Source organism: Channa argus, chromosome 9, assembly GCF_033026475.1.
Source record: "Channa argus isolate prfri chromosome 9, Channa argus male v1.0, whole genome shotgun sequence".
NCBI classification, from domain to species: domain Eukaryota; kingdom Metazoa; phylum Chordata; class Actinopteri; order Anabantiformes; family Channidae; genus Channa; species Channa argus.
The window spans coordinates 6,657,721-6,673,678 of NC_090205.1; the positions used below are offsets into that span (position 1 = coordinate 6,657,721).

The 15,958-nt window shown below is 37.7% G+C and overlaps 2 protein-coding genes across 3 annotated transcripts in view; both read left to right on the plus strand.

Moving 5' to 3' along the window:
• LOC137132668 (CD209 antigen-like) overlaps positions 1-15,958 on the plus strand; it is a 78,366-nt gene that overhangs the window by 7,471 nt on the left and 54,937 nt on the right. Inside the window, exon 6 of one of the 2 annotated variants that reach the window (XM_067515481.1) lies at positions 1,582-2,517. The exons of the other annotated variant lie outside the window; for it this stretch is intronic. Within the exon in view, the coding sequence (XP_067371582.1) occupies positions 1,582-1,747 (166 nt within the window). The 3' untranslated portion in view covers positions 1,748-2,517. Of the gene's footprint in view, positions 1-1,581; positions 2,518-15,958 lie in introns of those variants that run through there. 2 annotated transcript variants of the gene reach the window in all.
• LOC137132674 (CD209 antigen-like protein C) lies at positions 9,570-12,249 on the plus strand. Its single transcript, XM_067515490.1, has 6 exons — positions 9,570-9,679; positions 9,779-9,880; positions 10,262-10,351; positions 10,595-10,737; positions 11,183-11,286; positions 11,670-12,249. Exons 1-6 carry the CDS (start codon positions 9,610-9,612, stop codon positions 11,797-11,799), a joined length of 639 nt encoding a protein of 212 aa, XP_067371591.1. The 5' UTR covers positions 9,570-9,609; the 3' UTR covers positions 11,800-12,249.

Consider the following 15,958-nt stretch of genomic DNA (forward strand, 5'->3'; position numbering starts at 1 on the left):
CGCCAAAAACTGTATCCAGCACTTAGTATTATGCTTCTGATTCTGCACCTCCACATTAGTACACTCTCATCACTAGTTGGATCTCCCCCTGTGCACGTATCTCCCCCTGACTTTACCACCTCACGCTGGCCACCATTTTGTCACTTTTTAATTCCTGCTGTCTCCATGCTTCTCCGTTTCCCCTGCATCATCATGAAGACACTGTCGCCTTATTTGCTGCTACTTCTCTCACTCACCCACCAACTATCTGTCTGCTTTCACTTTCAAAATGTACTTAAGAAAGACCCATTTGCCTGTATGAAGACCTCCAGGTCAGGGCAAACCTTCACGGGTTCCAGGGGAACCCATGCAATTAGGCAGGTGCCAGCTAACCTCTGAAAGAGCATTAGCGGTGTCTTCGCCAGAGTCTATGTCTGCACTGTGGTGGAGTGGATCATGCAGTGATCATGCAGTGCAGCACTGTTTTTAAAAGACAAGGCACAGCAGGCAACTATTGGTCCGTTCACTAATTAGCTCCTTCATTTCCCACCTTTCTCTCCAGATCCATATCCACTCTTCTAATTGCAATTTCTCTCTCCTAGTCTTCAGAGACAATGAGTTCTTCGATGAACACACCGCTAAGACTCTTGGCCTTCATCTTCTTCCTGCTTTCTATGCCTTTATCCATCCAAGCACTTGACAGTCATCTACTTAACTCCAGCCCCAGTAAAACTAAACCAGTCTGTTTCTTAGTCAAAATCTATCATGAAGAACTCCCCTTTCGTGTCATTCGTTTATCAAGGTTACCACTGATTCTAAACACTTCAAAGTACTTTATTGACATAATATATTTAAAACCAAAAGTTAAATAACTTATGCAGAAAGAGATGACTAAATTATAATTTTTCAAGCATTAACCGTAAACATCACTAATGTTTCAGCGGGTAAAGATGATTTTAACCACTTTATGTGCTGAAAACTCTCTCATCCATAATAACACATCAGCCTTTATAGGTCATTTAATTCGGTTTTACCAATTTGCATCTGCAATGTGACTATGACCACATCCATCCAATGTTTTTTAAGTCTTAATTTTACTCTCTATTGTTGTGACATATCACTATAGCAGTGTAAAAAATTTCAAGGATAAAATCAGTTGGGAAAAAGTGTTTGAGCACAAGAGATGAATGAACCCCAACTCTGATTTACACTAACTTACAGACTGAGTACAGCAAATTCTTCATATTATTAGACCTGTTCTTTTTTTATATTTGATTTACTAGATAAATGTCATGTTTGCAATGCTGCAGATAATTAAGAAACAAAACAAAAAATCTCCCCAAAGCTTTACACACATGAAAAAAGAAAAAAAAATCCAGAGGAAACAATATTTAAAAGTTAAAGTAAGTAAGTAAATTAAAAAATGTAGATATGGAGATCAGGACATATTCTGTTTAGTACCAGCTAGTAATTACTTTTAGAAATGTAGTTAGGGAATTTTTAAAAATGTTTTTTAAATGATAAGCAACAGTTACTTACAGTATGCTTCATTTTAAGGCAGCGGTCATGACAGTGTTGTGATTCTCTTGTTTGATCTGTTAGTAAATGGGAAAACCTGCAACCCGACAATGGTGGTGGAGACGTACAGTGGGGTGAGGAAGACTGTGCACAGATCAGCCTTGAATGGAACTCTGGAGAAAAAAACTGGAACGACCGGTCATGTAACGCTTCCATGAACTGGATCTGTGAGAAAAAGGCTCAGCAGTAGTTTACATTATGTATAATGCTTTATCATTCTGTAAATGTTTGCTATTTTCTAAACTTTGGTATTTTGTGTCTGAGACAGTAAGTGTAGTGTACGGCACTTTCTACCACGGTTTGTGTGTAACAGTGTAAACCAGTGTGAGCATCCATTACTCCAAAACTGGTCCTCTTGGTCCTACTCTGCGGCAAATAAATCTATTAAAACTATGGTCAAAACACTTAATTAAGTTGGCAGTAAAGTTCAGCAGTAAATGGACAGTATCAATAGTGTCTTCAGTGATGTGTTACATTTACTTGCATTTTAAAATTGCATTTATTTAGTTTCTGTTTTAAATGTGCTATATAAATAAAGATACTGAACTCTATTTTCAACCATTTATTAATTAGAAAAAGACAATAACTGTAATGTATGTAAACCTCATTAAGTGTCTGTGATTGAATACTACAGTATCACTACATTTGGATAAAAGGATATTAAATTAAAGCAATAGATAGTTATATTGGCACATATGGGTTTATCAATGCATATAGCAACAATGTGATTGACTATGTTAACATAACAGTAAACACGATTTAACAATGTAATAGTATCTCTTTTATTTTGTTCAAACATAAAGGAGGATTTATTGGAGTTGTGTTGGACTGAGTTAGTGTAGCTGAAACACTCACAACTGAGTAAGAAAGAAATGTAGTGGAGTAAAAAGTGTAATATTTCCCTCTGACATCTACTGAAGTAGTACATGTAGTTTTACATGTACTTCTCTTATTTTCTCTGGTCATCCACTCCCCCTGGTTCAGGACCTTGGACCCCTTCCCACATTGTGCTTTGACTGGTTTGGTTTCGTACTCACAGACGTGTTGTCAGTTTCTAGTGACAACACTCAGTACACTTCTTGGGGAGTGTACTGAGTCTTTAGAACCTGTCGACAGCCTTGCCACCGTGCAAGTCCCACAGACATATTTCTAAGTCGTCCCCAGTGAGTCAGCAGAGGCTGATCTGATCCCACGTTGGGGTGATGTTCTTCTCATCCAATCCTTGCACACACTGGACCAGTGTGTCAGTTGCTGTAGGAGAGAAAATGCTTTATTTCAGCTAAAATGCAAATGGTTACTGTCAGACTAATCAAGGCAGTAATGCACATGTAAAAAGGAAACTGAAAAGCCTTAAATAACTTCAAATGATTTTACTGAAATGGAATCCGGTAAAGCTTTTAACAAACATTTAAGTTGTAAAATAATAAACTGACGTTGCTGTCATATGTTGTCAGATGGTTTAAAAACTGCAATCATGGAAATAAAATACAAAAACAAACCTGGCCTGCCAGGTGCTCTGCCTTGTTTAGTTGACTTTTTCGTATAGTACTGGACCCCTGAGTTTGTCAGTTTTATCCCTCACACTCTGAGGCCTTTGTATTAATATTCCTCTCCATGAGCTGTTTTTAGTTTGAGCAGCAAGCCTTTGTTTTTTCCGGTCGTCCTAATTAAACGTAATTTACTTCCTTACATCAGCGTGTGCATACATTCTGCTTCTGGGTCGAGGTCTGACTTACAGTAATATGTCTTGTCCCTGTGCACCACCTGTTTCATTTACATACAAACATGTTCTCTGTTGAAAAATCATCTCATGCAAAGTAAAAACTCCATAAGAACAACACTTCTAGTTTTGTGATTTCTTCCACATTGATGATACTCTGAATACATGGTAATGCCCAATAATACAACCTGGATTTATTTACCAGAACATATTCAGCTCAATCTGCCACATACAAAGGACTAAAAAAATAGACACATTATTATTGTAGTATTATGACACAGGTCTTTAACATAAATACAAACACAATAGACTAATCAGAGAATCCATTTCTGCATTTTCCTCTGCAGGGAAAACTGCTTCATTTTAGATTTCTCTGTATATGGAAGTAGAATAGTAGCAAAATTATGTGCATGTGTACAGGGATTTGTGTGTGTGTAATATGAAAATTTATTCACTCAAAAAACTAACTGTAAATGTCTAATAATCTGAGAAAGTGCTGGAAAGCCTCACAATTGTAATTTTATCGGTGGAATTTTGCTACTGTTCTTCCATCTGCAAGATTTATGTGCGCGTAAACCGTAAGTTTTTAACAAAGTGTTGGTCTTATTACGTGACGATTTTTGTGGGAGATTAGTGTATTGGAAGGTCTCACTTGCCCTCAGCTCGGGCTCCCAGGCTCAGCCTTACAGGCAGAGTACGGTTCAGCTCACAGTTTGCCTTACAGTCCGCGCTCAGGTTTAGTGAAGAACACATGAAGCTCCGAGGCCGGTCAGTAAAGCCAGTGCTGGACGGAGGAGCACAGAGCCGCCGCCACAGTCCCTCAGGTGAGTCTCACCTTTACCTGCCTTTGAGTCGCCGTAGTGTTTTGCTCTTGACTTTGTCCTGCTCAGCCAAACAGTGTTTCTAGTGTTTCTGTACTGTTAGCTACAGCAGATAACGTTAGCCGATGCAGGCAGGTCAACAGCTACAGCTAGTGTAGCTAACAGCTAACAAACAGTGGGAGCTAACTTTACACTAAAAGTGTTGTTCAGTGGGAACTGGACTGCTGCTTGAACAAGACTTTCAGAGGACAGAGGACACGTATTGGAGAACTACAAGCTGAAGTCCAGGTTCCACTGAACAGCACTTAGGGATAACCATGACCTGGATGACTGAGGATCCTCACAGACCGGCTACTTTACTGGTTTTTACAACATGATCGTCAGCTGTTGTGCAGCTCACCGGGTTTTAACTCCTACAGTGTCACGTCCAGTGACCTGATCTGTGTTTAGTCAACCTGCTTATTGCAGCTTTTATGGCCGTTAACTCATCACTGAGTCTTTGCAAACATGTCGCTCAGCACAATGAACCTTAAATCCTAAATGCTGTAATCAAAAAACGTCATATTACAACATCAAGAAAACTGTCACTCAGACGTCACCGACTGAAAAATATTAACAACATGTGACTTTATGACTCTGATATTTCGTTTTATTTTGCATAAAGTTAACATTATAATGAAAATAGGGACACTTTACTACTGTGTGGGTTGTATCACATCAAAAGATCAGAAATGCTGTAATATGATTAAATTAGCTTTCTAGCCATTGCTGCATAGAGTAACAGTACTGCAATACACAACTATACATATCCATTATATTTTCATAGTATTTGTATGTGATGGGCACAGATACAAATACACCAATGTTAACCTTTCTCCATTTCAAAACTGGTTTACTGACTGTAGCTCCTCTATTCCACCTGGGAAACAGGCTTTTTACATATATGTACAGACATGTATCATTCATTGTGTCCAAGAGGGACATGTGACAGGCTAAAAAGACGTGTGTGTAGCTGGAGGGTTTGTTGACTTGTGTTTTTTTTTTTTTAATAAATGTATTAAGCTTTGGTTTGTGGATGCAGATTGCACCAAAATGTTTAACGGAAGTGATTTGTGTCCTGTGTGTCGTCGGTTCCTTCATGGGAAAGCTGATGCAGAAACTTGCTCACCCTGACATCGTCATCATGGAGGACGAATTACTGAGGCTGCGCACAACTGCACCTTATAAACTGGTGATAACCAACCAGGATACAACCAGCAACAGGTTAGACAGTATAGTACAGTACAGCCTGTAACTTGTCCAGTCACACACTTTAATGGTTTTGCCTGTGTGGTTTATCATATTTAACATGAAAGGAGATTAAAGCACTGGCTTTAGGCTCTTTTATTGAATTCACATTCACACTGGTTCATACACACAGCTAATGCTGCCAGGGAGGTTGTTACGGCCCACCAGGGATGACCTTCTCCTCCAGGGTCACCTGACCTCAGTCCAGCTGTACAGGTGTATGAAGGCAGATGGTTAATGCCGTGGATAAAGCATCAGTCAGACAGGCAAAAAGACTCTAATACTCTCCCATCTTTCTCCTCCTTAGCAACAGTTCAGGGACAAACATCATATCCTGTTTTCAACCTCTATCTTGCCAAAAATTCTATGCCCCTAATGTTTTCGACAGATTCGCCGGGAAATGTTTAATTCTTGGTCAAACGCCAGGTTCTCCTGACCTGTTCCATTGTTACTGATGCACACACATTTCCCATGTACTGAAGAAACACCATATATAATAATACAACTTCCAAGTACTCCTTCATTCATACATGTAATACAGTTTATATTATATTATACATGGATTATGATAAATATCTATTATATATTAACTCTAATATGTAATCTTTAACCACTACACATGTCACTTATAGAAAAGACAGAAATATGTTTATTTTAAAATGTAAATTGCTAAAAGTTCCAAATCTCAAATAATCTACATATTGACAGCACACAAAAATAAATAATTCAAGTCACACAAAACATGACAAAAGATTTTTGTTCATCTGTTATCATAAATTTTAAACAACAGTGAGTGTTTGTTCAAATTGTGTGTTTGCTTGAATCTAACAGTGACATTTTGTGGCCACGTTAGTTATGACTCTTTCTCTAAATCCTCCTAAAGGTGCATCAGTGGTGGCAGAATGAATTTTACTTTGTTGTTCATTTATCTTCCTAGTGAATAAACTGAATAATTTATGAATAACTGTCTTCATTAAAGACGGATAAACAGTAACAACATGTTCTCATGTTTCACTTCTTTATAGCTGTAGTGTGTCTTACAATAATGTTGCTTGTAGAAGATTGTTCACCATTGCAACTAGTCACTTCCTCTGAAGCTCAGTTTCCTCGAGGATTGAAACAAACTTTTAATGCAGTTAGTGCTGGAGAGCTTCTAGTAAGAGCTCAAGAGCTTATGATTAATGGAGCAAAATATATGAATGTGGACTGTGGTGAGTCTGTTCACTCAAGACATTCAACAAATCAGACAGGCTGCTTGTTTCAGTGGGGCCAGTGCTGCTTGAGCTAAGTTGTGTACACTTGTGTACGACTTGTTTTTCCAGCACATCCCACAGATGTTCGATTACATTGAGATTTATAGAACTTGGAGGCCAATTCAATACCTCAAACTCAGTGTTTTCCTCAAACCATTGTTGAACCATTTTTTGCAGTGTGGCAGAGACCACTAAAAGAGACCACAGACATTAGGAAATACAGTTTCCGTGTACTTCAGCTCAGCAACAGCATTTATGTAGGTGGTACCTTGTCAAAGTAACATCTGCAAGAATGGCAGAACGTAAGGTTTCCCTCCAGAACATTGTCAGGAGCATCACACTGCTTCTGCCAGCTTCCCTTTCTGCCATAGTGCATCCTGGTAGCATCTTTTCCTGAGTAAGTGATGCACATGCAAACAACCAGACCAGGCCCCCTTTATCCATCGTTCTGTGGTCCAGTTCTGATGCTCACATGTCCGCTCTCAGGGCTTCTGGCGGCGGATGAAGGTTATACAGAATCTTACTTATATAACCACGACACTTCTAATATATCAGAAAAATATTTAGCAGGTAACAATAGTGGGTCAAACTTCCATTGTAAAAGTGGAGGAAGACAAATGTTCAAGGATTAAGAGGAATTTAATTTAAGAGACCTCAGTTAATTTAACCTTGTACTGAAACTCAGTCAGTTCACTTTGTCAGACACATACACAGCAGAGACAGGAAGTCACAATATCTCAAGTGCAGGATTTATATTTACAACACACACACACAGTCACAGTCTGTTTTATTTTTGTAGCTGTGTAACAGCCCAACCCACCCCGGCCCCTCAACTTACATTTATTCTGAACTGTGAAACCTTTGTGCCACTGTTCTTTCCAGGAACTAAGAAGGAAATTACAAAGCTGCATCAGGTTGGGTAGAATAAATGGGACTGTGTTTTCTATTCATTTCCACAACCGTGTCCTAAACTAATGTCACTTTACTACAGTAAATGTCAGAAGTGTGAAGAGACTGAACTATGTGCTTCAGTCCTCTATTAGTGTAGTTTGCCGTGTCTTCTAATGATGATGGTTTGTATTGTCCAACATTAAAACCACAAAAACCTGTCACTTTAAACCCTGTGTTCTTAGCATCTGAAACCAACAAGTCTTTATCATTTGCAATTACTGACCTGACAAATTTATGATCATGGATGAAATGTATGTCAATGTTTAATAAGACAAGGCTGTTCACTCAAGACCTTCAACAAATCAGACAGGTAAGAATGTTCAATCAGACGCTGACAGACTAAGTGGGAATAAATCTGCTCTTTCATCTGTTATTTCTGATAGAGGACTGGATTAAGTGGATTGTTTTCTCTGCTTAGGTCCCAGGAGCTCAGAGAGGGGTTTTATAGAGTTGGTCTCTGTCTGGGGCTGCTGAGTGTTTTCCTGTTGACTGGACTCATCGGTCTCTCTGTCCACCATGAGTCTGGTTTTTATAAGTTTACATCCAAGTTAAATTTTTATTATCTTTCTTTGAATTGTGTGTTATATTTTTGTTTACACCTAATATGTGTTTTGTTATTTCAGTTTTATTATTAGTATACGAATATATCAACCAATTTAAAGAGTTTAACATTTAGTTTTTAAATTATTGTAAAAACTAAACATTAACTAGAAAAAGTTTATATTATTTGTATTAAAAATCCAACTTTTAAAATTGCTTTTTAATGTGTATATAAATGTATAAACTTCAACTATATATACAGGTGTAAACACAGATTATCACATAAGTCACTACAGCAGTTGTTGCTGTTTACATGTCATTGTACAAACTTAAAGACATTTATGGATGTGCAATACATATATGTGCTCAATGACAATAAAGGTTGTTGTTCTTCCTAATCTGAATAAGAAAAAGTTAAACTGTCATTTATGGCAAACATCCGGTGTCAGGTTGCACCTCTTAGGGAGGTGACAGATTTTTATTACTTTGATGATTTTTGTGTTATATGTATACAAAAGCATACATATAACACAATATTACCTGGAAACCCCTGACTTTACAAGGATCTCTGACCATGAGATGGTGGGAGCTGCACCATTTCATAAACTCTTTTGTTAATAACGTGGTGTATCGACATATCTTCCTCTCTGTGTCAGAGCCTGAAAATAGCAGTGTTATCTTGAGTATGTGGTTGAAAGCATTTCTGTTCACACATCTGTTTTTATGCAATGTAGAGCTCAAACACCCCTGAGCAACACCAGTACTGATCAGGTTAGAAAACAGAAACACAAATTAATAATAAAATGATTTACACTCATCTGTCCTAATTCCTTATATAATATCTAATAGTATTAGATAAGGTCGTATTGTATCAAATGCAGAATTAAAATCAATAAAATGAACGTGAGCATACGTAAGGATAAGACGAGTGAAGCTTTTTACAGAAAAAATGTCGGTGGTCTGGAATTGGTTTGGATCTTTTACAGCTTTGACAGAGTCAGTAACTGCACATTGGAAACACACAGCTGCAAAGCTGAGGACACCTGCTGAAAGACACAGAGAAGAAGAAGAACAAGCACAAGGGAATGAAGTAGAGCTATTAAGCATTTAAGTTGTGTCTACGTAAGTACAAAACAATTGAGACATTTAAAGAAACAGTTGATTAATTAACAATAGTTCAAATCAATCGTGCTCTTCTCTTTGCCCAAGAGTTCAAATTCAGGAGAGACAGAAAGACTCAATAGAAATGTCTCAAGTGCAGCAACACACACAGTTTTATTTTTGTAGCTGGGTTGTCTTAATCACACATTCTGGTGCGTCTTCTCATGAGCACACTTCTTATTGCTGACCATCAAAACCACACAAACTTCCTCTAAAGCTCAGGGTTCTTAGTATCTGAAACCAAAGTGTCTTTATCATTTACATGAACTGTGCTGCAAAGCTGACCAGAGCTCTGAGGCAGTTAACAAACCTGTGATCAATGGAGGAAATGAATGTCAGTGTAGAATATGACAAGTCTGTTTACTCAAGTCCTTCAACAAATCAGACACGTAAGAATGTTTAATTAGTTGCTGAGTGGAGATTAAATCTGTTTTAATCATATGTTATTTCTGATCTAAGACTGTGTTTACTGGTCTTTTTCTGTTCAGGTCCCAGGAGCTCAGACAGGAGACTTTATAAAGCTGTTGGTCTCTGTCTGGGGCTGATGATTGTTTTTCTGTTGGCTGGACTCATCATTCGCGGCATCCACCGTGAGTCTGTGTCACTTTATGATCATATAGTTTGACTAATTTTACTTCTCAAGTTTCTTACTTAAGTTTTTCTAACTTTTATGGCATTTTAAAATGTAAAAATTGAATTATTTTTAGAATAGTTAGTTTTGAGAAAAAAAGTTTAGCAGGAAAAGTGGATGTAGCTATTCAGCACCAGACAAACAGCAATTTCACTTATTCTCTAATATTAGATTAGCATTATGTCTGTATACAAATGTGTTTTATTACATCATATTTTTTGCACATGGAACTTAAATTATGGGCATCAGTTCATTGTAAATATTGGGGGCAAAATAGGAAATAATCTGATCTGGCTAAATAGTATGTGGTATTACATTATATGAATTCATGTGGTTTCAGATTATAACTCAGCACATGGTGCAGCTGCAGAACTCTCCAGCATCAAAGACAAGCTGACTGAGCTTCTCCAGGACAGAATACCAGAGCAGAGTGAGTGAGTGTGGGCAGTGAGGGACAGGACATTTGATCTTGTCAAGGATTTAGACTTGTGAACTGTTCACTATATGTTTAGGATTAAGGACACGTTCACATTCTGTGAGCACATTAAAATGTTAAGATGTGAAGACACTTAAAACTCCTCTGTTTGCACGTTTTACTTCATACCATCTTTCTCTGGCAGTAGATGGAGTTGTGTCTTGATACATTTCTAATATCTATTGTTTTACGTTGCAGAGAAAACTTGTCCTGCAGGATGGAAGAAGTTCAGCTACTCCTGTTATCTCCTGTCCACTGAGTCTGGTTCATGGACAAAAGGCAGAGAGGACTGCAGAAAGAGAGGAGCAGACCTGGTGGTCATTAACAGTGCTGAAGAACAGGTGCAGTGTGTCCAGACAAAGAATGATGAACATGATCAGGAATTTTTACATATCTTTTATTAAAGTGACAACATGTAAAGTGATAGTTTTGCATAAAAATGCTTTCTGAAATTCACATGATGCTTTAATAGTTTCTTCTTCTAATTTCAGATTTAAAATAAGCTTCAATCATAATTAAATGAATCTGTACTTTATATTTTTATACATTGTTGATGTTGCAGGCCAATCTAATAGTTATGCCACTATTATAATAAATGTAGATAATATGAACATGAGGAAGAAATATGAGCATGTGACTGCTTTCTGAATCCACTGTATCATGAATGGAAGTATTTCAGCTTTTTTTGTGGATATGAATGTGTGTGTGCTGTGTCTTTGTGTCTCACTCCTGCTGGTTACAACTAAAATATAATTGCAGCGATTGTCTTTTGTTTCAATTGAACAGACATTTCTCTCTGCATTCACCACAATGGGAACTTGGATTGGTTTGAGTGACAGTGATGAAGAGGGGACCTGGAGATGGATCGATGGAACTACACTGACTTTTAAGTAAGACAGAAATATGCTTCACTTTGTTTAAATCTAAATACATCTGGAAATGATGTGTGTTTGGTCCAATACAACTGAAACATGTGAGTGAAAAGAGACAAACAGATAAAAGAGATTAAATAGAACATAGTAGGCATAAAAGGGAAATAAGACATAAAAGCTGAAGTTAGGATTTGGCTCTGAACACCACTGACTGGAGACTCTCAGAGCTGCTAGAATGACTGCTGACACACTTCCTGTCTGTTTCAGTACTGTTGGCTCTGACTGCACCACTGCTGTCATAACATTTAATAAGTTATCAACATAGAGACCATCAAGAGTCTTTTTATGTCAGATATTCACAATTTCACGATTGTTTTTGGTTTTGTTCATTGACCTGTTAGGAATTGGGATGACCGAGAACTAGTGGAGGCTAGTGGAGAGGACTGTGGAGATATAATTCAAAAAGGTAATACGTTTGATGACGTGCCATGTGAACGGTCTCTGCAATGGATCTGTGAGAAAAATGTGTAACACTGCTAAATTTTTTGACATCATACATATGGAAATGTTTTATATAAGACATGAATATGCTCTGTTCCTGTCCACCACCTCTGTCATACCTCTGTATTACATCTTCCTTTCTTTACAAAGAAACTCACACTTATTGTCAACTTGATAATAATATCAATAATAATAATAAACACCCTGTACATCCCTATAATTTGTCGCAGACAGCATACAACTATATGTCACTGTTAGGTTAAACTTTGGTAATTGACATACTTAACATTGACATACGTATGTACTTGGTGTAAAATATAAATAATCTGCTTAGAATTTGTGATGTCATGCTAAAGAAATGATGCAGCATTGGAAGCAAGACATAAACTATGTTTTTGGAACTCGGCCTTTTGTGCAGCAATTTTTCTAAACTTTCTGATAGACTACCAAACATTGGGTCACCAATAAACACCATAATTAACTGTCTAATTTTGTGTTCTCACGTCTTTATTACGTATCTTTTATCTTGTAAATGAAACAACAGCAGTGTTTGTTCTAAAAACTGTTTGTGTGTAACAGGGACCTTTTGTGACCATGTGAATTCTGACTTGTGTGTCAGAAGAAAAGTCTTTTTTAATGATGCCACAAACCATTTTAAGCAGAATGTCAAACTATGTTTAATGACAATGAAACTGTGTGAAGGCTTGTTGTGTAGTAAAGAACTGCCCACAGCTGAAACTTCCTCAAACGCTAAAGAAGTTTCAGACTGATACCAAAAACCAACAAGCCCTTCATCACTTACAGGAAGTCCAGTCAATGCTGCAGAGCTGATCTTCCAGGAGACAGTTGGTCACTTTACGAGCAGTTGAGGAAATATGTGTCAGTGAGTTTCTGTTCACTGTCAGCCCGGATAAGTTGACTTTGCCTAATACATCTTATACATCTCTTTGTCACGTCCCTACTTGTCCTCTACACTCAGCTGTGTTCACCCGAACTTCATTAGTTACTATTTTATTCTGCCCTCATCATCTGTTTGTATCACCACCAGCTATTGGAAAGTCACTATTATACTTTTTTCATTTTTACTTCATTTCACTTTTTTGGTTACTGAACTCTGCTCCTGAGCTTCAAGCCTTGCTACCTTTCCACCTGGTCTCCTGCACACACAGTATGTCCACCTTCTTTCTCTGCATCATGTCAATCCACTCTCTAGCCTTCCCTGTCATATTTCCATCATTCAGAGTCCCTGCTGTCAGTCCTACATTCTTAGTTTTCCTCTTCTCTCTCTGCCAAACACACCTTCCTCCTCTCCTTCTTGAACCAATAGTAGTCCAATTTAGTACTGATCCGGTATGTGAAAAGTCATGTGAAGTCTGTGAAAGTTATGACTTGCATTTTTAATTTTAAAATTAAAAAAGTCCTGACACAAAAAAAAGTCCTGACATGCTCTGCATTTGTCCAGTCTTGGGACTGGCACAAGAAGACGTTGGCTTGTGTCCCCTTGCAGTTGCATTATTGCAGTTTATTCATTAATATAGTAATATGTTTCACAGACTTGTATCTTTATAATTTCACACCACAACATAGTATTTGGTGCAGCTGCAGAATTCAACCTGACTGAGCTTCTCCAGGACAGTTAGAACAAAATGTCTTCACTGACTGAAGAGAGTAACCAGCTGATTACCAGTCTCATACAAACATTTGAAGAACTGTACAGGCTACAGAGTGAGTGTGTCATTTGATTCATGCACAATAAAAACCTCTGTGTCAAAGTTAAGTTATACTGTCACTATGTGGCAGATGGAGTTTTATCTTGTCTGACTGATGTCTGTTTTCTCTTATAGATGAAACGTGTTTTACAGGATGGACAATGTTACATTTTTCCTGTTACTTCATCCCCATTGAGTTTGGTTCTTTGGAAAGAGGCAGACAGGACTGCAAAGACAGAAATGGATCTAGTTGTGATAGACAGTGCTGCAGAACAGGTACAATGTGAACATTTTAGGAAACTGAGGTCAATGACAAAGCTAAACACTGAATTTTGATTATTTATTTGTATTGATGCAGAAATTCCTCTCAGGCATCATGTCATGATCTGACACTCTCATTCACTTCCTGCCCTGGACTTTTATTTTATTCTCCTTTTTCTCCACTTCCTGTCCCCAGTTTATTTCTTCAACTTTACCACTTGTCATCACCGCTCTCAATTGTTTTCACCTGTTCCTCTGCCCTTTTTAAACCCGTCTCTACCCCTGTTTCTGGTTGGGTTGTTGTCTTTGTTTGTCCTTGTCATCAGTTTAACATGGTGCCTTCTGAGTTACCTGACTCATGATTCTTGGACTCCTGACTCTGTTCAAATGGACTCTGTTCCCTGTATCTTTGATTTGAGGTTCGATTTGTTTTTGATGCCCGTGTCTCAGTCGTTCCCTCTATTGTTGCTTAACATTTGGATATTATTTGTCTTCTAATGTGAGTTAGTCTGGTTTTGATTTTCCGTTCAAGTCTTGCTCTTCCCAGTGTTTGTTTTCCTGGTGTCTTCATTTAGTTTCACTGTCCCGGGTCTTTAGGTTACCACTTGTTTAACCCATGTTTATCTTATGTTCTGCCTCCTAGTTTGTCATTTTCCTTTGTGGTTATGTCTCAGTTAATTCCTTGTTTCTAGTTTTGTATTCATCCCTCTGGGATTTGCTAGATTTGTCCTCCTTCATAGGAGTGAGTTTATGTTGGTTGTTTTTCCCTGTCCTGTGTTAAAATATTTAATAAAACGTATTTCATCTAACTGAACCCATCTCGCCTTGTTGCTCTTGGGTCCACGTAAGAAAACTTATCCCTGATAAATCACAACAGCAGAAGCCTGGATTTGTTTGACTGACATGAAGGAAGAAGGCACCTGGAAATGGCTTAATGGATCTTCACTGACTCTGAGGTTTGAGCTTTTAAAGCACAAACTACAGCCTATACAACATCTAACAGTTAAAGCGAAAACTTGGCATTAGTGTGACTCATATGAAAATTTAGGTTGATAATTTTAAAGCTCAAAGCTGAGCAGCTGTTTCTGTGAATGGAAAAAGTACAAACCAGATGCAGAAAGTTACTAGTTTCTGTGATGTTTGGAGAAGAAAAATCACAATGAAATTAGTCTTTCTAGTTGAAAAGTTTATTATAGCTAATATTTGTTAATATGCATCCCAACCTTGGTTAGGATGCAGAAGACAGCAGCTTCGAATCCCACCCCACCAGGTGTGGCCCCACCTAGCCATCCAGGGTAACCTTGGTGCCGGTCCTGAGCCTGGACAAAGAAAATGGGAGGGTTGTGGCAGGAAGGGCTTCCAAGTTTTTCACATTTTCTTCTCTAAAATGGCCAAATGGCTTCCCAGTGTATCCACCCCTTTAGCCTCATGTTTACACAAACGTCAAGATTGTTTTTAGCTCTTTTCCTTTGGACAAATTTACAGATTTAACCGTAAGTATTTGTACCGTTGTCTGTGACCTCTTTCTGTTGTGAAATAAACAAGTCTGCGTAATTTTACCTCCACGAATACCAAGCAATTAAAAATATGATTGTTAGTGAAATCAGTGGAATGTCTGAGCAGTTTTATTACAAAGTATAAAGAATTAAAAAAAAGCTCAAGGAAGAAATTTTAAGATTAAATTACAAAAATAAAGACAAATTAAAATTGAGAAGTAGTGTTTAATTATTACATAAGCTGCAGGAACTATTTCCCAAAGATTTGTCCCAATATTGGCAGGTTGTATTAAATGTTTGTTTCTATGTATTCAGGGTATCATCAATGTATTAGATGTTGACAAAAACTACAAAAATGGGAAGTATTGCTGTTATGCAGTTAATTTATTGCATGAAATTATTTATAAGACTTTTTTCAACATAGAAAATATTAGTATATAAATTAACTATAAATGACAGATGGTTAAAAAAACCAGAACGTCTAAACACACCTTACGTCATTGATCATAACACAAATCACGCACATTAAACACTTTACACACAGAACTATTTACATGGCTTTTACCTTTTTTCCCGTGTCCTCTGTCCTCTGAAAGTCTTGTCCAAGCACCAGTCCAGTTCCCACTGAACAGCACTTTTAGTGTAAAGTTAGCTCCCACTGTTTGTTAGCTGTTAGCTACACTAGCTGTAGCTGTTGACCTGCCTGCATCGGCTAACGTTATC

Bases quoted from the DNA above. Each gene is read 5' to 3' on its own strand.
- LOC137132674 (XM_067515490.1), top strand. From the start codon at position 9,610: ATGGAGGAAATGAATGTCAGTGTAGAATATGACAAGTCTGTTTACTCA. The intron at 10,352-10,594 runs GTGAGTGAGTGT...TTTACGTTGCAG, and splicing joins GGACAGAATACCAGAGCAGA to AGAAAACTTGTCCTGCAGGA. The intron at 11,287-11,669 runs GTAAGACAGAAA...TTGACCTGTTAG, and splicing joins GGAACTACACTGACTTTTAA to GAATTGGGATGACCGAGAAC.